Source organism: Trichosurus vulpecula, chromosome 2 (assembly GCF_011100635.1).
Source record: "Trichosurus vulpecula isolate mTriVul1 chromosome 2, mTriVul1.pri, whole genome shotgun sequence".
NCBI classification, from domain to species: Eukaryota; Metazoa; Chordata; class Mammalia; order Diprotodontia; family Phalangeridae; genus Trichosurus; species Trichosurus vulpecula.
In genome coordinates, this window is record NC_050574.1 from 61,862,924 (window position 1) to 61,886,496 (window position 23,573).

Below are 23,573 nucleotides of genomic sequence, written 5' to 3' on the forward strand. Positions count from 1 at the left end.
CTTCAGAGTTCTAGGAGTAACCCAAAGAGGGTGGGGGTTTCTAATACTGTCATTTCATGAGCTCCTGGTGGCATGCTCTCTATGGATTATCCAGTTGAAATCAATCAACCAACCAAAGTGAACTAGCTTACCAAACCACTAGGGATGTGGTTTAGTAAGAACAGTTGGAACAAAATTATCCCTCCAAAAAAATCTGACACTTTCCCATAACTGCATACAGTCCAGGCAAAAGTGGGCTCAAAGTTGGAGAACACATGTCAAAAGGGTAACAGCTCTTGATTGGATGGAAGTCTTTACTCCCTGGAGCCCTTGGGAAGTTCCCCTAAGCAGGTGCATGGCACCCTGCTGGGCCCAGTAGTGAGGTCCTTTGTAAAAGCCTGATGCTGTGCTTCTCCAAGCTTCCTTGGACAAGTCACCCTCCCCCCCCCCCCCAATGCCCTTTCCTCAGCACTTCAGTTTATCCTCTCTCAGCTCCCAACTGAAAGCATCCCTTGTTGCTGGTGACATGGTCTGTGGGAGGAGTGTCACAGAGCTCCTTGCTGGAATGCCCCTGCTCAAATCTCCTTTTCTGATATACATAGGCCCAGTGGGGTGCCTGATTCTTTCAGCCAGTTGGAATACATGTATGTTGTCATCTGGCTTGAAGCATTTTGCTTCTTACACCTGGTTCACACCTTTGATTGTGTAACTCAAAGAGGCCATCTCACCTGATAAAGCGATCTTAGAAGCCATCCAACCTAACGGCTTTATTTTACAAATGGAATTGAAAAAGGTTAAGTGACAACCAGGGACATGCAGCTGATAAGTGCTTCAGGCAGGTTTTGAACTCATTCTTGACTCCAGGCTCTGCACTATACTCAACCACCCACCTGTTTACTTCCCAGGGTGTGAACATTTGTTCATTGGGGTTGGGGGTGGATATGGAACACTCCTATTTGCAACAGAATTATGCATCTAGGGCTGGAAGGGACTTCAGACGTTATCTAGTCTGATGCTGCCTCATTTTATAGATGAGGAAGCTGACCACTGGAGGCTGTGTTCCCAAGGTTCGTATAAGTGGTAGGAGCCACTTTTGCCTGAAAATACACTTTCCACTTCGCTGTTAATATCTCAAGATCATAAATTCATAGCTGTGGAAGGGACCTTGGGGTGACGTCATCTAGTCCATCACTCTTGGGTTGTTTTGTTTTCTTTTACAGATGAGGAAATGGACCCAGAGAGATATGGTGGCTTGCCTTAAGTCACAGAGGTAGCCAGCCACGGAGGTACGACATGACCCTAGGGCCTCTGGTGCTTTTCCCATCGAGCTACATTGTCTCTTCAGCATCAGAAATACAGCCTTCTGGTTCCCACCATGTTTTTCTCCATCAACCTTTGAATTATAACTTTGACTCTTCATGGTATGGAGGATTTGCAGGTAGATAGCACTTACTAGCTGTGTGACCCTGAGCAAGTTACATAACCTTGTTTGCCTCAGTTTCCCCATCTGTAAAATGAGCTGGAGAGGGAAATGGCAAACCGCTCCAGCATCTTTGCTAAGAAAATCCCAAATAGGGTCACAAAGAGTTGGACATGACTGAACAACAATAAAGCATTTCTAGGAGGATGTTTTATTTAAAAATGGGTCTTGGAGCTGAGGAACAGATTGGGGTTCGTTAAAAACATTGGGCAGTCATTCCCATTTTCTTCCTGTTCAGTTCTGGGCCTAACTGACAAAAAATTAAGAGTTGAAAGAGACCTCAGAGGCTATCTCAACCCACATTTAAGAATCCCCGCTACTACTTAACAAAAAAAGTGTCTAAGGATTTTAGTGGCTGAAAACTAAGTCTAAATAACAGTGTGATATGACAACAGAGAAAGCTAAAGCAGCCTTGAGCTACGTTTAGAAGCATTGCACTCAGAAATGGGGAAGAGGCGGGGGTTTATAGTCCTCTACCCTGCCGTGGTCAGATGGCACCTGTAACATTAAGTGTAAGATTGTGCCTATGCATCCACATGGGTTGGCTAAATGCAGCTCACAGAAGTTACTGATGGGTATCTATGACACCTTTTCCACCTGTCTTCAATGGAAAGAATTATTCCTGATTTGAAAGAGGTGAAGGATGTGGCATCCAAGAGGGGCACTAGTCCATAGATAAAATAGTTTCAAAATCGAAACTGCCTCCCTAATCACAAGCTCTTAAGGAAGGTAGCCAGCCCTAAGTTTACAGCTTCTGGCTTGTCCCATTCCCACCAACTCTACACAAAAGACAAATTGCACAGATGTCAAATAACGAGTAAAACCATTTATCCAAGCAAACAAACAAGTTTCACAGGTTAGAATGTACAAGAACATACACAAGAGTGAACGGGTTCTCCTTAGGCTGGGAATAAAATAAGATCTCAGTTCAAACTGAGAGATCTCAACCCAAGGGGAAATTCCCTGAAGTCTCTGGGAAGGCAAGCTGGAACCAGAGACATATTGAGAAGCCAGCTTCCCCCATGTGTCTTCATATTCCAGAGTCTCTCTCTCTTCCCTGGAATCAATCCTGAAGGAAGTGTGGAACCACATGTTCCTTTCAAAGAATCTCTAGGGACCCCCACCTCCACCTTATGCAGGTCTGTGAAGTTGTCTCAGGTACGTCTCCACTATGTAGGAGTCATGTCATACAGGGACATATAATCTGCTCCAGCATTGTCTGGAAATATAGTTTATGCAAGTTTAATTCTGAGTATTAATCTTACCCATGACCCACGTTCCCCCCACTCTGCCAAGACACTAGGCTCACATGAATCAAGTCTGATCTGGAGGGCAAGCCATATCTCTTGAGATCCTTGCCCATACCTGGAATCATTCAACTTAAACAGATCTGTATCTTTTCCTATCACACATTTCCTTGTTAACATGTTTAACTCCTGTTCTTCATAGTTATACACTGCAGCCTCCGTACACCCACCTCTTCATGACTCTCAGAGTAATGGTAGTTTTGAATTCTTCGAAGAGTGTTGTATTCCATGTCTCACTGCCACACAGCAATGGTAGAATGTTGGTATTAAAAAGATGTGCCTTTGTTTTCATGGGAAGTTTAGAGTCATTAAAGAAGTTTTGCAACCCCCCAATGGCATCTAGCCCTCCATTGTAATCCTATGTATTTCATTTTATGCATTTCACATTATTCTGAAACGGGGTACATAGGCCTTACTAGAAAGGGATCCATGACACAAAAAGGTTATGAACACCTGCTATTGTTATTGTCATTAATAGCTAATTATCAAGCATTTACTATGTGCCAGGCACTATGCTATCTCATTTGATCCTCACAACAACCCCGAGGGGTAAGTGGTATTATTTTACAGATGGAGAAACTGAGTACAACAGACTTTTGGGGTTTTTGTTGTTTAAGTTTTAGTGACTTGCCTGAGGCCATGTCAGCAATAAAGGGCAGAGATAGGCTTTCAAATTCAGTATTATTGAAGGTTACTGAGAGATGGTACAGACCTGAGCATGTTTGGGTTGGGCAAGGAAGATACCTGTAGTTAAGGAGAGGATTGAAAGTATGATGGTCTAGGGAAACGGTCTCCAAACTTTTTTGATCACACACTTCTATCGATTCCCAAAAAAAGTTTTGAGCATGCACCCCCTAATACGCGTGTACTGGAGGTCTGGAGCATTCACAGACTCATCAGCTGTGGAGGTCGCTTCCAGGAAAAGTATGATGGGAAATGCCTTGGAGAGACACTGGAGCATGTGTGGACATTCTGTAGCTGGTTCCAGTGGGCACCCATGTGGAGAAGGATCAAAAGCATTCACAAGAATCCGGTCAGTTTCAGTGGCTTGCTTTTTGCTTCATTCATATCCAGGTCAGCTCAGGGGCCGTCTCTGCCTCTGCATCCAGTGAAAGACCACGCAGTAAGGAGAAGGATCTGGGGTCCTTCCCCAACTCCATGGCCACATAGCCCCTGAAAACCTGGGTCCTTGTCTTTTTTGTTGGTTCTTTCTCTGTTCTAAGTAAAGGGAGTGGAGCTTCATGATAGAGCTCCATCATCCTGACATTATAGAGCCTGGAGACTTTAGGTTGAGTATTGCAGCCAGAACAGTATTAATGCCCCAAGGAACAAGATGCAACCTTCCAAGACTGATTCTTGGGACCCCAGTCAGGGAGAAGGCCTCATCCAGTTGTTAAGTTGCATCTGGACGTGAATTTTCTAAGACCAATGCTATGTAGAAACTGTCGATGTTAAAGGAGACAAACAGGCTTGGTGATATACGTACATACATAGAGATAAAGAGATATAGAGATAGATATATAGATATGTGTGTATGTGTATATAGATATACCTATAGATGTATACACACACACACACATAATTTATTCCCTTAAAGCTAGCAGTACATGATCATGGAGTCAAAAGGAAATTTCTGTCTGACAAAAGAATGACAAGGTTTAAGTACACTTTAGAACAATCTCAACTCCAGTTTATGGTCTCCATATCATCAGAAAGTTAGTTTCTTAGTTGGATGAGTCATAAATACAGTAAGACAAGACAAATGACAAAGTGGTTCAGTTAGAAATTGCGATCCCAGGATGGTTGTGCCCCTAGGGTATCAAGATAAGAGAAATCCCACTGTTCTAGTTGCAGACATCCTGTCACCAATAGGAAAGATATTCCTTGTCAATCTTATCGGTCTTTTAAGTTGCTGACACAGGAAAGGGCATTTTTAGAGTAGAGTAAAGCAGTTTGGTTGATTAGTTCAGACTTTGGGTCTTATTGGGCTTCAGATAATCTGAAAGGCCTGTCAAAACTGAGCTAAGTTTAAACCTACTCCCCCAGAGACCCAGCTGCTATAGGGGAGAGTATACTATTGGGGGAAATGCTGGTGTGTTTATTCTTGCTTTGAATATCTTTTTGTAAAAGCCAATTAGTGCTAAGTGATTAAAGGGAAATGGAAAGCTAGTTACCTGGTCCCCCTAACAATGAGGGGAACAAAGCTAGTAGAGGCCTCAAGTCAATTATAATAGAGAGAAATAATACCCCTAACCACTCATGGTTCCTTGGAACCCAGAGAGGAGTTGTGGCCTGCCCGACCCTGAGAGAACAGGGCCAGAGTCTGCGTGTTATATATGTAGAAACTCTCAGGGTTCCTTGAAACTTTGAGGGGAGATGAAGCAGCCTGGCCTTGATCAGAGAATATCCACTATGTGTGTATCATTTATAAATTGTGTACATACACTACTGTACTAATAGTTCTGTGTATTACAAAACTTACCCAGTAGAGATCCACCAAAGTTTATTGAGGAGGGGAGTGACCTGGTCATACCCTCCATCTAAGGAAAATAACTTCAGCAGCTCTTCGGAGGACAGATTAGGGAAGGGAGACACTTAAGGCAAGGAGACCAATTAGGAAGCTACTGAAATAGTCCAGGTAAGAAGTGATGAGGCCCTGAACTAAGCCAATGGCAGTGAGATTTGTTGTTGAGTTGTTTTTCAGTGATGTCCTACTCTCTTCATGACCCTATTTGGGGTTTTCTTGGCAATAGTGGTTTTCCATTTCCTTCTCCAGCTCATTTTACAGGTGAGGAAACTGAGGCAAACAGGGTGAAGTGACTTGCCCAGGGTCACACAGCTAGGAAGTGCCTGAGGATGAATTTGAACTCAAGAACATGATTCTTCCTGACTCCAGGCCTAGCACTCCATGCACCATGGCGCCACCTAGCTGCCCTTGCAGTGAGATATGAGGATGTACTGTACGTGAGGGATGTCCCTGACCTAATGGGGCTTAAGATCTAATAGGAAAGCTACAAACACGATTTACATGCAAAATCATATAGCTTATTCTTTAGAGATCTAGATGGCTTTAGACCCTTTTGGGGGGTTCCTGCACTTTCCCCAGCCCAACTTCTTCCTGCCACTCTTCCCCCTCGGGTTCATCTGTTTCCCAATGAGAAACAGATCTCAGTTCTTCACCAGAACATATGATCTGATTCACTCTCCTAGCCCTGATCCCAATGGATCAATCCACAGATCCCTCTCCAAATTTAGGTTTTTCTGGAGAATATTATAATCTAATTAAAAGGCTAAGAAAGACCAATGTCAAAGCAAAAATCCTCTTGTGCTTGCCTTTAAGGATCAGATCTATAGAAATGAGCATTTCTAGCTATTGCAGGGAAGATTAGCTCAACTAACAAAGTCTGGGAGTTCAGATGCCTTTGCCAGAAGGATTCTAAGAGGTTCTCTCTAGCCACACATGTACTTTAAAAGTTACACATGGGTGGGGTGGGGCAGAGGATGGGCCAGTTAGGTGGCACAGTGAATAGAGCACCTGCTCTGGAGTCAGTCAGACACTAGCTGTGTGACCCTGAGCAAGTCATTTAACCTTATTTGCCTCCAAAAAAAGTTACATCTCAGTGCAGAATGTTGGTTTATTTAAAGGAAAAGGAAAAATAATTCAAATATCTGTTTCTAGTGTGGTATCATGACAAATTGGCAGCTGATAACCTCCAGGACTCCAAAAGGAGATTAAGAGGCCAGAGACCCAGTTCTGCCTTTACCACAGGAGGCTTTTCTATCTTGTCCCAGACTATCTAGTACATTCTAATTCCTTTCACTAGCTTTATGTCATGGCACGTAAGAATTTTCTTGAACTACAGTTAATAGCCCATGTTTGGGACCCAATTATTTCATTCTAGTAATAAGGCCTTTAGTTATAAGTTTATGCTATCGGTTAAGTAACTTGCCCAGGGTCACACAAGCTAGTAAGTGTGTGAGGCTGGTTTTGTACTCAGGTCTTCCTGATTCCAAGCCCAGAGCTCCATCCACTGAGCCACCCAGCTGCCTCCATGTTTTGTTGTTCAGTCATTTAGGTGGTGTCCCACTCTTGGAGACTTCATTTGGGGTTTTCTTGGTGTGATATGTGAAAAGTCTGAGAAACATAGTTGCTGGATAATTAATATCAATTTATTAATCATAGCTAGCAATTAATTAATAAAATGATGATCATTGGCTTTCTCTTGTAAACCAAAGATATCCCCTGGAGAACATTCCATACTCAAAAAGCTTTTGGAAAAGGGGGTTACCTGTGAGTGGAAATCAACTCTGATTGGTCAATGATTAATGAGGGGTGGACATATTAATGAGGAGGTGGGCAAAAAGTCTTCAGCTCCTCCTGCTGAGAATGGGACCCCATCGTGAGACCCAGATACCTCCAGCAATCTGGGCAAAAGAATCCATCTCTACCCACACTACTCTGGCTGGTTTTCCCCTTCATAAGCTGGGTCACCCTAAATACTAACGGAAGGTTCCAAGGATAGGGGTTTATGTCCTAATGGCAAGCTCTCACCTAGACTGGATTCTGTTTGTAATATCTTCTAGTTGGGTGGGGTCCCACCCAAGATTCAAAAGCATGTATCCCAAGGGTTTGAGCACTCTCATAGAGAAGCAATGCCCTTCAGAGGCTGGTTGAATAACTTACAGGGGTTGGTTTCTGAATGAGGAAATAGAAAGGGAGAACCTTAATTTTAATTAATAATTGGTTATTAATATAAGAGAAAAATAATCATTTCTCTCATTGACAAGTTGTTTGCCATTTCCTTCTCCAGCTCATTTTACAAATGAGGAAACCAAGGAAAACAGGGTCAAGTGACTTGCTCAGGGTCACACAGCTAGGAAATGTCTAAGGATAAATTTGAACTCACAAAGAGGCATCTTTCTGACTCCAGGCGGGTTGCTCTGTGGTGCCGCCTAGCTCCCTCACAGTCTAAGTGGGGGAGACAAATCACTATATACTTATAAGATACGTATATCCTGTAAATGGAAGGTAATCTTTGGTGAGAAGGAAAATATTCCCTCCTTCCTCCTCCCTCTTCCCCTCCGTACCCCCAAGCAGACCATTCTGTCTTTAATTTAACCCTTTAAAATGGGTTGCCTTTGATTGTTAGTAAAATGTTCCTCATATCAAACCTAAGTCTCACCCATAACTCCTAATTCTGCTCACTGGGGCCAAGCAGAGCAGTTAAATCTTTCTTCCCTGAGTCTGTCCTTCAAATATTGGCTATTACTCAACACCCATCCCCCCACCCCACCTCAAGTCACATCTCCAGTTCCCTCAAATTTTCTTCATATGACATGAACGTTAAACGTATCCTCCTGGTCCTCCTCTGAATGCTTTTCAGCTTACCTAGGCAGCTGGGCGGTACAGTGGATGGAGATCTGAGCCTGGACTCGGACTCTACCTGTGTGACACTAGGCAAGCCCTTCACTTCTGCCTCGGTTTCCTCATCCTGTAATATCTACTGCCCAGGCTTGTTGTGAAGATCAAATGAGAAAATATTTGTAAAAAGCACTCACCCAGTGCCTGACACATAGTAGGTGCTTAAGAAATACTTGTTCTTCTTCCCTTATCACTATCCTTCCTAATATAGAATGCTCAGAACTGAACATAGTACTCAGGATGCAGTCTGACCAGGACTGAGCACAGAGGGACAATCACCTTCCTCATTTTGGACCTTAGGCTTCTCTTTAATGCAGTCTAAGATTCAATTCTAGGTGGGGTGCAGCTAGGGGGTTCAGTGGATAGAGCACAGGACCTGGAGTCAGGAGAATGTGAGTTTAAATTTTGGCCCTAAACACTTACTAGCTGTTTGATCTTGAGCAAGTCAAGTAATCCCCATTGCCTTCCCCACCCCAACCCCTCAAAAGTCAATTCAATGAATATTAAATAACTACTATATATGGCACTATGTTGTGGCCTACAAAGCTATGGTGGAGGGGGGCAGGGAATAGAGATATAACGTATATACAGATAATAATTTTTAAAGTAAACTAAAATTATTTTGGGGTTGTGGGCTGAGAAGAATGAAGAACTGAGAGGAAGGGGCAATTAGGAAAGGCGTCTTGTAGGATTCAGAAATGAGCTTTCTATTCTCTATTCCCACAGCTCTCCTGGTAGATCTAGGCCCACCTAGATGATTTCAAGGACCTTCTAATTGATCTTTCTGCCTCAAATCCCTCCTCACACCTTCCAGAGAACTTTTCCTTAAGCGTAGATCCAACCATGCCACTTCCTTCCCCAGTAAATTCCAGTAGCTCCGATTACTTCAAGGATTAAGTATAAACGCTTGTTTTTAACCTTTAAAACCCTTCACAACCTTGTCCCCCTCTATCCTCTCAGCCTTGATGTACATTCCGCTTCCATCCACACTCAATCCAGTCAAATTGGCCTTTTCAAGTTCCCTACACTCCTTCTTCCCCCTCAGGCCTGCTTTTTCAATGGCCTACCCACACAGGCCTGGAATGCCCTCCCTCCTCACCTCTACCTCATAGAGGCTTCTCAATCCTCTTTTACATATAGCCTTTGCTAGGGCCTCTCTGTCAAACCACCATATACTGAACTACTTTCTATCTATTCCCTTTTTTATTTCTTCTGAATAGACTTGTGAAGCAAATGCCCTAGAAATACTCTCCCAATCCCCACTAATAGGGGCAACCTGGGTCCCCGAGTACAGCTGCTACATGTCCTCTCAGGGTTATAGGGGTAACCCTAAAGAGTTGGAAGGTATCTTTCTAGTGCTTATAACTCAAAGCTCCCACTAGTGTGCTTTCAATTCAATAAACATTTATTAAGTACCTACGATGTACCAGGCCCCGTGCTAAGTGCTGGGAATACAAGAAGAGGCAAAAGACAGCCGCTGCCTTCAAGGAGCTTACAGTCTAATGGAGGAGACAAGCAAACAGATACATAAAGCAAGCTGTACACAAGATAAATAAGAGTTAATTAAGAGAGGGAAAGCACTGGAATTAAGAGGTGTTAAAGCAGGCTTCCTGTAGAAGGTGAGATTTTAGTTGGAAATTAAAGAAAACTAGAGATGTCAGTGGTCAGAGAAGGTAGAGCATTCCAGACATGGGGAACAGCCAGGGAAAATGTCTTGAGCTGAGAGACGAGTGTCTTGTTCATGGAACAGCCAGGAGGTCAGTGTCACTGGATAGAAGAGTATGTAACAGGTAGTAAGGAGACTGGAAAGATAGGAGGAAGCTAGGTTATGAAGGGATTTGAATGCCAAATAGCATTTTGTATTAGATTCAGGGGGCAATAGGGAGCCACTGGAGTTTATTGAGTAGGAGGGTGACATGATAAGTCCTGTGTTGTAGAAAAATCACTTTGGTGGCTGAATGAAGGATGGATTGGAGTGGGGAGAGAGCTAAGGCAGGCAGACCCACTAGCAGACTACTGGGCAAGTGTGAGGGGCTACTAGAGGGATGGCAGTGCCGGGTATTTGAGAGACATTGCAAAGGTGAAAGCAATAGGCCTTAGAAACAGATTGGATATGGTGGGGTGAGAGTGAGGAATCCAGGACGCCTTCTAGGTTGGGAGCCTGAGGGCTTTGGACGATGGTGTTGCCCTCTTCAGTAACAGGGAAGGTGTGTATGTGGGGGGGGGGCGTAGTTTTGGGGGAAAGATAATGAGTTTTGTTTTGGATATAATGAGTTTAAGATGTCTACCGGACATTCAGTTTGAGATGTTTGAAAGGCCCTTCGAAAAAGCAAGATTGGAAGTCAGCAGAGGATTTTGCAGCAAGATAGGGAGATTTGATAATTATCAGCCCAGAGATAGTAATTAAACCCAGAGGAGCGTATGGGATCACCAAGTGAAGTAGTATAGAAGGAGAAGAGAAGAGAAGCAAGCCCAGGAAAGAACCCTGAGGGACACCTATACTTAGAGGGCAAGATCTGGAGGTGGATCCAGTAAAGGAGACAGAAAAGAAGCAGTCAGACAGACAGGGGGAGAACTAGGAGAGAGAAGTGTCCTGAAAACCTAGAGAGAAGAATATCAAGGAGGAGAGAGTGATCAACAGTGTCAAAGGCTGCAGAGAAGTCAAGGGGAGTGAGGACTGAGAAAAGGCCATTGGATTTAGCAACTAAGAAACATTAGTAAATTTGGAGAGAGCAGTTCCAGTGAAATGGTAAGGTCAGAAGCCAGACTGTAAGGGGTCAAGAAGAGAGTGAGAGAAAGTGGAGACACCTGTTGTAGATGGCCTTTTTGAGGAGTGTAGTCACAGATGGCAGAAGATATGTGACTATAGCAGGATGGATGGATCAAGGGAGTGTTTTCTGAAGTTGGGAAGAGACTTGGCCATGCTTCTAGGGAGTAGAGAATGAGCAGTGGACAGGGACAGATTGAAAATAAGTGATGGACTGGGGATGAGAGAGGAGGCAATCTGTTGGAGAGGGGATGGAATGGGATTGCTGAGCAGGTAGAGGGGTTAGCCTTGGTAAGGAGTGAAGCCACTTCATGTGAGACAGGGGTGAAGAAGCAGAGTGGCAGAAGGCACCAGAGTGATGGGAGATGAGGAAGAGGGAGTTGACAGCAAATGGCTTGAATGTTCTCTGTAAAATAGGAGGCAAGGTTCTGAGTGGTGGAGGGAGGAGGGATGAAAAGTTTAGAAGATCTACTGTGGAGAGTGGGATAGTGAGCTGATAAGGGAGGTGTGGTAGGACTGCCTGGCGGCAGGTTGTGTACCATACATTTGTAGCGGACCGAAGAGCAATCAGCATCACAGGTCCCTCCTCACATTCATATGTGAGCTTACTGTCTCCCTTCTTAAAATGCAAGCTGCCCGGGGGCAGGGATTGTTTTATTTCTTGTATTTGTATGCACTGTGCCTGGCCCGTAGTAATTGTTGATTGAGCAAACAATTCCAAAAGGAGTGAAAGCATGCTAGGCAGTCTGTGCGCCAGCCAATAAACATTTAAGGGCCTTCTGTGTACTAAGCGCCCGGGATACAAAAACAAACAACCGAAGAACCAACGGAGTCCTTGCCCTGGAGCAAACAAGGTATGCGCCAGCTGATGGATGGTCATTTGAAAGGGAAAGGCCGCGGAGGCGGCTGCGCTTTACAATCATCATCGCATTAGAGCGCCTTGCGGCCGTGCGGGAACCCTGGCCGGAGGGTTTGCCCGACAAATGCTTGCTAGGAGGTTCGTCTTCGCCCGAAGGCGCCAGAGAGCCACTGCATTTAACTGAGCTGGGGAATGAATGACACGGTCGTTCCTGCCACTGAATGGTTTTGGCGGCTGCGTGCGGACTGCGCTTGCTTTCTCGGCCGTCCCGTCTCGCCGTCGCGTGGTGGGAGTCAGTTCCCCTCCGCGGACTCCTCTGGGGCCTCCCCACCAACGAAGGGGAGGTCTGGCATAGGCCCCGAGAGGCGAGGCTCCTGTTCCGGGGGAAAGGGGAGAACGGTTAAGAGAGAAACATCATCTCCAGGAAGTGACGCAGGGCAGACCGGCTCCAGGCGGCCGGAGGTAGGCAGCGCCATGGCAGGAGCGGAAGCGGAAGGATGCTCCCTGCTGGGGCCGCCAATGCCCCCTCAGGGGATGGCGGAAGTGGAGGTGGCAGACGAAGCGGCGATGAAGCAGTTCCGTGGAGGCGGCGGTGGCGGCAGCAGCGCGGTCGTGGGCATGGACGTGGAGCGGAGTCGCTTCCCCTACTGCGTGGTGTGGACGCCCATTCCCTTGCTCACGTGAGTGTCTGCCGCCCCCCCACCCCATCAGACCCTCCCCGCCCCCCCAGCCATATTCCGGAGTGCCGAGCTCCCGGCCCCGCCCCGTCACCAGCCCCGCCCCGTCAGCTCCGTGAGCTGCTCACAAGCCTGGCCCCGCCCTCAGAGCTCCGCCCCTCGCAGGGCTAAGCGCTCGTCAAAGCAGGCCGCGTCCTTTCAGAGGCTCTTGCGCCCGGTGCCCCCCACTCTTCGCCTACCCCTCCGAGCCCCCGCCCCCCGCCAGCCCTCGGCCCCTTGCGAAGGCCGGCCTGCCCTCTGAGCTGTTCGCGAGCCCGGCCCCGCCTCTTACCGGTTCTCAAAGATGCTTGCCCTCAGAGCTCCGCCCCCTGCCGTCCCTCAGCCACTAGCGAAGGCTGGCCCCGCCCCTTCACCCGCCCTCCGAGATGCTCTTGTTCCTGGCTCCGCCCCCTCGCCTGCCCTCAGCCCCCCCAGAGAAGGCTTGCTCCGCCCCTAACGCTAAATGTGCCCTTGGAGCAGCTCTAGAGCCCGGCCCCGCCCCCATCTCCCCTCGAGGGTCACCAGCCCAAGCTCTGAACTTCCAGGAGCTTTGAACAGAACTGTGGCTCCGCCCCCTTAGAGCCTCACCCCCCCCCCCCCCGTACCCCTGGAGGGAGGGGCGGTCCTCACTACGATGATGCCCCTGCCCCTTTCCTGGCCTTCCTTGTAGGTGAAAAGAGGGCAGGGAGACCTTGGGAAGGTCCCTCAACCTCTCTGGGCCCCGGTTCATCTGCAAAATGGAGTAATGATGCCCCTGGCACCTGCCGTAGCGAGGAGAGGAGACTATGTGTGGTACAGTGCTTTGGGCACCGTCTGAAGTACTGCCTTGGCTCTCCGTGCTTTCTACCCTCATCCCCTCCCCCCACCTAGGATTATCCTCCAGCTCCCTATTTCTGTCTTAAGGCTTCCCCATCCTGGTCCTCCCATCCCTATGCCCCCTTCCTCCCTATCCCCTCTGCTCCCCTCCCCTGCCCACCTCCATACCAGGGGCATTGGCTGTTCTCTAGTCCCTCCATCTCCCCCCTTGACCTCCCTTCTTGGGGCCTTCCATCTCTAAGCTCAAGGGCCCATCTGTTGCCCCCATCCCTATTTGTGACTTCCCTTCCCTGGGTCCCTTTGGGATCCCAGAATCCTTGCCTGGACACAGGAAGAGCAGCCACCCCTTCACTACTCTTGCCACCAGGGAAATGAGAGACTGCCCCCTCCTAATGAGCAGTGCCTCCAGCAGAGATCGACTTTGTCTTCTGTGTGTAAATTTAGGGAACTCTGTCCCTTCCTACACCAACCACAACACCCAGTTCCTTTCTCCTACCCCATTTTCAGTCCTTGCCTGAGGCTAGCTCACCAGAGGTTCCCTGGATGCCCTGGAGCAGAGATCAGGAGGTCTCTGGTTTAAGCCTAGCTCTTCCACTTCTCAGGGTGGGAAAAGCTGGGCATATCATCTTCTCTTTCTGAACTTCTGCTTCCTTCTCTACGATGAGGGAGTTAAACTTCTTGAAGTATTAAAGTCCTTGTCAGCTGAAATTTGGTAAGTTTGGAGAAGCTGCTGCACTACCCTGGGCAAGCCTTCATCCAGTCTTGACTTTGATTCCTGCTGAAAGAGAATCCCAAATTGGAATGATTTGCTTCAGGAAGGAGTGTGCCCCTCAGTGGAGGTCTTCAAGCAAAGGTCGTATGGCTGGCTATTCAGTGTATCATGAAAAGGATTATTGGTTAGTTGGACTTTGGAGGTTCCTTCTAACTGAGAGATCCTAGGAAGACCTGGGTTCTAATTCGGTCGTAGACACTAGATATGTGACCATCTCTCTTTTTACTCTAACACACCACCTCTCTGGGTTTATAGTGGTTTTTTTTTAAATATTTTTTTTATTTTTTTTTTAGTTTACAACACTCAGAGTTCCACCAGTTTTTGAGTTCCAAATTTTCTCTCCTTCCCTCTCCTCCCCCCACCCCCGACAGCATATAATCCAATGTAGGTTCTACATATACCTTCACATTGAACTTATTCACATAATAGTCCAGTTGTAAAGAAGAATTATAACCAATGGAATGAATCATGAGAAAGGAGAAATGAAACCAAAAAAGAAGGGGAAAAAAAGAGCAAATAGTTTGCCTCAGTCTGCATTCAGACTCTGTGATTCTTTCTCTGGATGTGCATAGCTTTTTCCGTCATGAGTCTTTTGGAGCTGTCTTTGAACCTGGTATTGATGAGAGTAGCCAAGTCTATCAAAGTTAGTCCTTACAGAGGCTGTGGGTCTGTAATTGTGTATAATGTTCTGGTTCTGCTCCCCTCACTCAGTATCAGTTCATGTAAGTCTTTTCAGGTTGTAATGAAGTCTGTCTGCCCCTCATTTCTTATTGCACAATAGTATTTCATTACATTCATATACCACAGTTTGTTCAGCCATTCCCCAAATGATGGGCATCCCCTTGATTTCCAAGTCTTTGCCACCACAAAAAGAGCTGCTATAAACATTTTTGTACATACGGGTCCCTTTCCCACTTGTGTGAACTCTTTGGGATACAGCCCTAGAAGTAGTATTGCTGGGTCAAAGTGTATGCACATTTTTATGGCTCTTTGGGCATGGTTTCTGGATTTATAGTGTTGACAAAGGTAGATAGGTGGGAATGCATAGGTGTGGTTCTCAGGACCATGAATTGACCAGTGTGGTGAGAGTACCAGCTCTATGTGGAAGAGTAGTGGGAGGTGAGACCGCCAAGGTACCAGATTGTGGAGGGCCTTCCTGAAAGCCAGGCTATGGCATGTAGGGAAAGGGAAGCTATTGGAGGTCTTTGGGCAAGAAAATGATGCAGTAAAACAGAGCTTCGGGAATAGTAACTCAGGAATCAAGTGTTTTAAAGTCTACAAAGTCCCTTGGTGACATCGTCCGCTCCCCTGGCTTTGATATCTCTTTGCCAGTGACTTCCAGATCTCTGTATCTTGTCCTAGACTCACTCAGGGACTCAGGGCCCACATCTTAAACTGCCCATCGATGGAACGGCCCATGGACATATCAGCACATTCAAACATGTTCAAAACAACTCGTTATCTCTACTCCCAGTCACCCCCCTCCCATTATTCTTGGGGACGCCATAATTCTTCCAGTTCTCTGGACTCCCAGCTTGTGTCCTCCTTAGTTCTTTGCTCTTACTCATCCTACACAACGGATCAGTTGCCATCTTATCTTTTCTGTCCCCACAACACCTCTCACATGCCCCAGCCTCGTCAACTCTCATTGCAGTTGCCTCCTATTTGCTCTCCCCACCTCAGGCCTTTCCCCACTTTAATCCATTTTCCACATAGCTATCAAAGGGCCATCTCAAACATGTTACCCCACCCCCCACCCCCGCTCAGTAAATTTCCACTGGCACAGTTGTGTCTGACTCTTTGTGACCTCATTTGGGGTTTTCTTGGCAAAGATGCTGGGGTGATTTGTCGTTCCCTTCTCCAGATCATTTTACAGATGAGGAAACGGAGACAAACTGGGTTAAGTGACTTGCCCAGGGTCACATGGCTAGAAAGTGTCTGAGGCTGGATTTGAACTCAGGAAGAAGAGTCCCAGTGCTGTATGCACTGTGGTGCCACCTAGTGGCCTGCGTTACCTGTAGGATCAAATATAAAGTCCTTTGGTATTCTATCTCTGCTCCACCTGATCTCTCTTCCACATTATGGCCTCCAGCATGCTACAGTGGTCCTTTTCCTGTTCCACACACACGGGACACTGCATTTCTTGTTTCCATCCTTTGCACTGGCTGTCCCATCTCTAGAAAGCGCCACCTTCTCCAGGGAGCCTTCCTGATCCTCCCCCACAACCAGCACCCTCCCTCCCCAAACTACCGTGTCTTCATTCCGTGTCTCCTCTATATACTTACAGATACACGTGTTGTCTTCCCCTTTAGGGCAGGGGCTGTTTCCCTTTGCCTCTGTATCCCTAGCACTTGGCACAAGGCCTGGCCCAGAGAAGGCGTATCAGAGGTGCTTAGTGATTGAGTGTAGTTTCCTCACAACGATTTGGTGGGTTAGAGAGCACAAGTGTTGTCTTGATTTTATGGTTGGGGTGGGGGTGGGGGTGGGGGGAAGTGACTTCTACGATCCCACAGTTGAGTGGGACCAGGATTGGAATCCATATCACCCAGTGTTGAATGCATTGCTCCTTCCCGTACACTGTATCCTTCTGGGGTTGAAAGTGATATTGGAGAGGGGAGATAAGCTAAGAGACTCTTTAAAGAACCCTTGCATGGATCTACCCTGATCTCCCCCCTGCCCTTTCAGGCCCAGCTGAGGTACCTTTCCCTAATTCCCTTTTGTTGTTACTTCACTCTCCCCTTTCACAATATCTTGTATGTTACTCTCTGTGGACACCCTGCATCTCACCACCCCTCCACCACCTCCATCCCGACTTAGACTCTTGGAAGATCTTATGCCTTTGGCTTTGTATCCCCAGCCCTAGCACCTTGTCTTGTACCCCATGGGCACTCAGTGAATTTCTGTGGAATTGAATTGAACCTTTGTCTTGCAGGTGGGTTTTCCCCATCATTGGCCACATGGGCATTTGTACTTCCACAGGAGTCATTCGGGACTTTGCAGGCCCCTACTATGTCTCGGTGAGTTCCCAGACCTTGCTCTCTGGAGTACGCAGGGATCCGCTTCTGAACCAGCTGATCTCTGTAGTTGGCCTTCTTTTCATCCACCCCAGACTTCATGTCACAGAGATGGAGCAAAGCCTGCAATTAGCAGGTGGTATATTTCTTTCCCCTCCATTGTTCTGACACTAACACCAACACCTCTTGTCCCAAGAGCATTGGGAGAGTCAGAGTGGCCAGTACCACTGGGAAGTGGTTATTTTAGCAGTTTTCTTCCTCATCTCTGGACCAACACTTTCTCTGAACAATTATCTCCATCCCCTTTAGGGCTCCCTTCACAGCAGGGAATGCAAACCTGAAAAGATAGCCAGTTAGGAGGCATTTGATGCTAAACAGTAAATGAAGTGTATGGAAAATAAGTTGTTGAGAAAAGTGTTAAGTGTATCCTGACCACACAGTGATCTCTCCCTTTCCTTCCCGAAATAGAGAATTAGAATTCCAGGTAATCACTCTTCTATGTCTCACTTTTCCTGCCTCTGAAAAGTAGAGGTGATGAGATCATAGAGTGGTAGGTGTTGGGGGCCGCCTGCAGAATCATCCTTTAGATGCAGGACTGAGAAGAAGACTAGTGTAAGGCCATGTGGAACAGGAGTCTTCTTACAACTTACCGGGAGGAGGCCCACTTACCAGCATGGGTCTGGTTTATTTGGAAGATCATAGGGCATCACGCCATTGGTCAAACTGCATTGACCCTCGATCCTAGCAGCCAGTCAGCTTCGATAGGGCGGTGGTGAGGAAAGGGGCATAAGAGTCGCCTTTGAAAGAGCCTTGCTCTCCCCTTTCGCACCAGCTCCTCCATCAGCCGAGGAATGGCTCATCCGTAGACACATAGGTGCCAGGGACCTCACCTAGGACATCTTCTTACTCCTAGTAACGGGTCTTTTTGATCCCAGGCCAGGTCACTAGGACACACTTTTTTTCTCTTAGGGACACTAGATACCGGTCCCCCTGCCTTCCTACTTTACCACTCTTAAAAAATGTTTTTTCCCTGGTCCACTGGAGATCTAGAATGCAGTTACTGGCCAGAATGACAGGATCTCCCACTTAGACCTAAAAGACATCTCAGATTTATCTAGTACAGGGGCGGAGAACCTGTACTTTGAGGCCACATGTGGCCCTCTAGGTCCTCAAGTGCGACCCTTTGACTTAATCCAAACTTCACAGAACAAATCCACTTAATGAAAGGATTTATTCTGTAAAACTTGCACCCAATCAAAAGGACACATCCAAGGACCTAGAAGGCCACATTGACCCCGAGGCCCCAGGTTCCCCACCCCTAATCTGGTACATCTTCCTGCTCTTTGCAAGAAACTTCCTCAGCAGGCCATCCAGCAGTGTCCATCTGCCCCTGACCAGACACTGCCAGGAACGCAGTCTTGCCACTTTGCAAGACAGACCATTCCACCATCAGAAAGGTTTTCTCTTTTCTGAGCTGGAATCTGTCTCCCTATAATTCCCACCTTTGAATTGTGAAAGGATTTTTACTACCAACATACACAAGGAAGGCCAAAGGAGAAAAAACCACAGCTCTCAGTAGGGCTTCCCCAAGGGTCACAGAAAAGCTGTCCTTGGGTCTTTTGCCTGGATTACAAAGGAGTGCCCCTCCCTGTTCTCTCTTGGGTCCTTGTAGGCATTCTTAGCTCTCAAGGCTTCATCTCCCCCAGGGCTCCAGCCTCATTTTCTTTTCTACTTTAGGGGAAGGGATAATGATCAGCCCTCCCCTCCTCCCCTCAGCTCTGTACTCCATGATAGGAGGCCCATCACCTGTCTTTATAACTCCTTTTCTATAGTCAGACCCAGGTGACAAATGTTAGGTGACTTAGGGAGGGGGCTGATTCGTTCAATGCACACATGCCGCATTAGCCCTCTGGGCTTTCTTCCCTCCCCCTTAGGCCCTGACCTTCCACTGTAGCACCAGAGCTGGGATGTCTTCCTTCCTGATGGCCACAGGCCAGGGCACCGAGCTGTTGTTTATTATCTGAGCCAGCTGGTCCCCTCTTGGCCTAACATGACATTTGAACAAAGGATTTTCTCTTCTTTCCCCACAGGAAGACAATATGGCCTTTGGGAAGCCTGTGAAGTAAGTTATTAAAAACTTAACTTGGAGGATGGGTGAACCCCACCTGCCCCAGCAAGGAAGACAGAGGGGGCCTGAGGGTGTGCCTGCCCCCCAGGGCAATGGGCTGAGTCTGCGGCGTCAGCAGTCTCCATTTCCCCACTGCTGCCATGCCAGAGGCCTCCCGTGGAGCTCTGCTGTTTCTCTGGTCCTTGGGGCAACCTTCACCTCCCTTATGCATTAGGGAAGTGCTGTTTCTATCCTTGGCTTTACTAAGCTTAAGAGGATGAAAGTACACAGAAACAGCTAGAAGTGGGCAGACAAGGTGGGCAGGCCAGCAGGGGCGGTGCTCTCAGAGATCCCAGGATGAGCCTGGGACTCGTAGCAAAGATGATCTGTCTAGAGGTGACAAAACCAGCTTGGGCTTCAAGGCCCAAGCAGGGTTTGTGTTTGTGTTTTCCTTTCTCCATAGATGACCTCCTTTATGGTAGACTCAGTGGAGATGCCAAGGCATGCTACTTAGAAATAAGCTCATGTCTCTAACAGTGGGAGTCATAGGAGTGTGTCATGCTCTGCAGTGATAAGGCCCAGTGTGGCCTATCTGCCGCCAAGTGAGGCTGACTTGGCTTTGGAAGGCGATTGGGCTGAACTATGGACCTAGAATGGATGTTCGGGAGCTCCTTGGGAAAGAATTAGTGTAGCAGCCCAACCTAGGGAGTATGCGCCCCCCACCCAGCCCTAGTCACTAAAAGGTGGGCAGGGGCCTTAGTTCGCATCTCCTTCAGACCAGAGTCATGGCATTGGGCCTGTCCTGATTCACACTGGCCTTTGGAGGGGCAGGTGAGGCAGGGATGCCCTTCTCCCTGGTGTGAGCCCTGAGCTGAGCAAAGTGATTGCCTGGGCAGCCTCACATAGGGAAGAGGTCAAATCAGCCTTTGAGACCCTGGGGCCCCATGGCTCCTTCTCCCCTCAGGTACTGGAAGTTGGACCCCTCCAAAGTGCAAGCAGGTCGGCCGAATGCTTGGGACACCGCAGTCCACGAAGCGTCAGAGGAATATAAACATCGCATGGTAGGTGGGGCAGGAGGGGAGTGGTGGCGGCTCAGACCTCCTATGCAGCCCTGAGGCTGGTACCTAATACCTGCTGTCCCTCGCTCCTGCAGCACAACCTCTGCTGTGACAATTGCCACTCCCATGTGGCCCTGGCCCTGAATCTGATGCGCTACAATAACAGCTCCCACTGGAACATGGTGAAGGTTGGCCTCTTCTGCCTGATCTACGGGAAGTACGTCAGGTGAGACCAGGCCAGGCCCCTTTGGGGTGTACCTGGGGGTAGAGCCCCTGCCCGAGCCTCCAGGGGATAAGGCCTCTCAGCTGTGGGGTAGAGTGTGGAGCGGTCTGTCAGTTCTGGTTCTGCTGTGAGGAGCTATTGGTAAACAATCAGTATGACTAGGATGAGCTGAGTGACCTTGGGAAATCACTGCCCCTCTGTGTCCTTGTTCATAAAAGAAGGGCAGTGAGTCTCTGGCTTCTGGCTTCTCAGGGCTGTGCCACGATGAAGACATGTACTCTCTTCCTGATGCCAACATCGCAGGGTGCTGGGCTCCCTCAGTGACCATCAGACAGCATACAGGAACGGATCTGAGCTCTGCCAGCCTTACCACCTCCCAGGGCAGGCAGGGGCAAGGGGGTACATTGGAAAGATGATCCCGCATGGAATTCCAAGAGCTGAATGTGAACCCTGCCTCTGCCCTCAGTGGGTTGGCGCAACCCTAGACAAGGGAGAATTTCCAAGCCCCCAGAAGCACTCCTAACATGCAGCTATGCCAGAGGCAGCAGGGAGGAGCCTTATTGGGCTCTCTGGGAGCTGGAGCTCAGAGGGGTCTTTAGAAATCTGAGCAAATACTGTCTTTGATTCACTGCAGCCACTGTGCTCGGGGGATGGTTAACGTGGGAAGCAGTCATATGAACATTTTCTTGATAGTGAGAGCTCATACCCATTCAGTCCTTCACAACTGATGAGCACTTTCCGCTCCACAGCCCTCAAGTATGAGGACATGGAGAGTCAGAGAGAGGAAGGGCCTTGTCCAGGGTTATGCCAGCCCACTGAGGGCAGAGGAGGGGTTCACACTCAGCTCTTGGAATTCCACATGGGATCATCTTTCCACTGTACCCCCTTGTCCCTGCCTGCCCTGGGAGATGGTAAGGCTGGCAGAGCTCAGATGCATTCCTGTATGCTGTGTCTGATGGTCACTGAGGGAGCCCAGGGGCGGTCACTGCCCCCTGAGGTAAGACCAGCTTCCCCTGGTGCTGGGCAGCAGAGAGGTGGGGCTTACCCATGAATGTCAGCCAGCAGCTTCTATGAGCCTAGCTTGTGCTAGGCCCTGAGGGGGAACTTGGGAAAGATGCCTCCTTAGCTCCCGGTCTGGCCGAGCCAGCCACTGAGCTGAGGGAAGGAAGCGTGTCTTGTGTCCCAGAGTGCGCTCAAGTGTGCACACACTTACATGCACACACATTTCCACTCACTGTGCACGCCCCACTGTGGGGGGTGGGGGGGGGAGGGTGCTTCCCTGTGTCCTTATTGGAGTCTCCAGTTCCAACAGCAGGAGGCCCAACGGCCCAGAGAGGCTCTCTGTGCCTTCGCAGCTCACACATCAAGGCTCGGTCAAGCCAGATCCCTAAGAACTTTGTGTTGGATCGACCTCATAACAGCTCTGAACTCGGGTGCACACAGGTCCTTCCCCATGCAGTCTGCAGACACTGTGGTTAGGCCGGTGTCTAGGACATTTGGGAGTTATGGGAGCCGGGAGGGAGGGTGTTCATTTCCTGAGTCCCCTTTGCCTCCCTTCGCGTTGTGCATGGTCTTCATCCTTCATCATAGGTCTAAAAGGGCTGGACAGGACTAATCTGTTACTTTGCGCTCTCATGCTTTTTCCCTTCTCTGTCTCTACTACAGTGTTGGGGCATTTGTGAAGACCTGGCTTCCCTTTGTCCTCCTCTTGGGCATCATTGTTACTACTGCCCTTGTCTTCAACCTGCGGTGATGGCAGCACCCTCAGCCTGATCCTAGAGTTGGGAGGCCTCAGCTGGAAGGAGACTGGGCCTGATGTGTACACACTCCCTGCCCCACCCTCCCAGAGCCGACTGCTGGGCCTAGACTCCTACCTCCTTTGGTTGCAGATACCGCTCCCTACCCGAAGTCCTGGAGCCTGCCTGTGAGCTTGGAGCCAGGCTTCTTAGCAGCCAAAACTCAAGAGACTGAGATGACGACCCAGAAAGGGCCAGTTACTCCTAGTTGTGTTTTAGCCAAGCCAGGGCCCTTCCCCTTCTCCCCACTGCCTGGGATGGAGAAGCTGACCTCTCCTCACCTTGTGGGATCTTTCAGGATGCTATTGGGGAAGGGGACTGGCTCTCCTCCCAAGGCCAGAATCCTCTCCCCTTCCTGATCTTTCCCACTGAGTCCTGCAGCCTGGCACAGCCTGCCTCTACCCCCAGCACAGACTTTCCAGGCCTTTCCCTCTCATCCCTGTCTCCCCCACCCCCTCCACATAGCTCCCGATCCCTGTCTCAGGGGAGGGGCAGAAGGGCAGCCATAGATTCAGTCACTCTAGTCTAGCTGAGGCCCCATGTTAGCCAAGATGCTCCCCCAAAGGCAGTAGGCAGGGCCTGGCTTTGGGAAGGAAGTGGCCTGGTCTCCCTACCACCACCACCCAGCCTCTAACCACTGGTTCCCCTTCTCTGCCAGGAGCAGGTAATAAATAGTGTATAATTGGAAGGGTTTGGCTAATAACTGCTATGATAGCCAAGAAATGGAGGGGCAGGTGCCCCACCTCCAGCCCCTCAGAGGCATGGTTCCCCCTGCTCGGGTCCCTTCCCTTGCTCGGGGCCTTGCCCTCCAGTTTAGGATCGGGGATGGTTGGCTGCTCCTACTTTTCCCATCTGTTTTACTGCAGAAGGAGACAAATGTTAGCAATTCCTGGCCCAAGCAGGAGGCCCTACTTCTACAAACTAACAGTTCCTCCCCTTAACCCTGGTGTGAGGGGGGGACAGAAACACAGTGGGAACTCCAAAGGGCTATGTATCGCTGTGTCCAGTGCCACACTGACCAGCTGTTGTGAGCCTCTCTTGGAAGGGCACACACTAGGGAGACTGTCACTGTGGCACCTGTCACTTTTGTCACCCCTTCCCTTTTCATGTTATGTGATTGGGGCATGGCCCTTCCAACCCTTTGCTAAGCAGATCTAGTTTACTGTGTCCCTCCCCCTCTGAAGGGCAGCTGAGCTCCCGTGGAAAGGGGGCTCACCAGGCAGGGCCAATAAAAAGGCTTGACTCCAGTCTGCAGCC

General features: G+C 48.6%; 1 protein-coding gene across 1 annotated transcript; it reads left to right on the forward strand.

The window, feature by feature from the left end:
• The first annotated feature begins 12,249 nt into the window (after positions 1-12,249).
• Positions 12,250-23,570, forward strand: TMEM222 (transmembrane protein 222). Its single transcript, XM_036747672.1, has 6 exons — positions 12,250-12,494; positions 17,051-17,135; positions 19,223-19,254; positions 20,204-20,300; positions 20,393-20,523; positions 22,186-23,570. Exons 1-6 carry the CDS (start codon positions 12,289-12,291, stop codon positions 22,271-22,273), a joined length of 639 nt encoding a protein of 212 aa, XP_036603567.1. The 5' UTR covers positions 12,250-12,288; the 3' UTR covers positions 22,274-23,570.
• Positions 23,571-23,573: the final 3 nt, after the last annotated feature.

What these genes read in the sequence shown, in the direction of transcription:
- TMEM222 (XM_036747672.1), top strand. Translation starts at nt 12,289, where the DNA reads ATGGCAGGAGCGGAAGCGGAAGGATGCTCCCTGCTGGGGCCGCCAATG. An exon ending in AGGAATATAAACATCGCATG is followed by an intron (nt 20,301 to 20,392) that starts GTAGGTGGGGCA and finishes TCGCTCCTGCAG; the next exon opens with CACAACCTCTGCTGTGACAA. An exon ending in ATCTACGGGAAGTACGTCAG is followed by an intron (nt 20,524 to 22,185) that starts GTGAGACCAGGC and finishes TCTCTACTACAG; the next exon opens with TGTTGGGGCATTTGTGAAGA.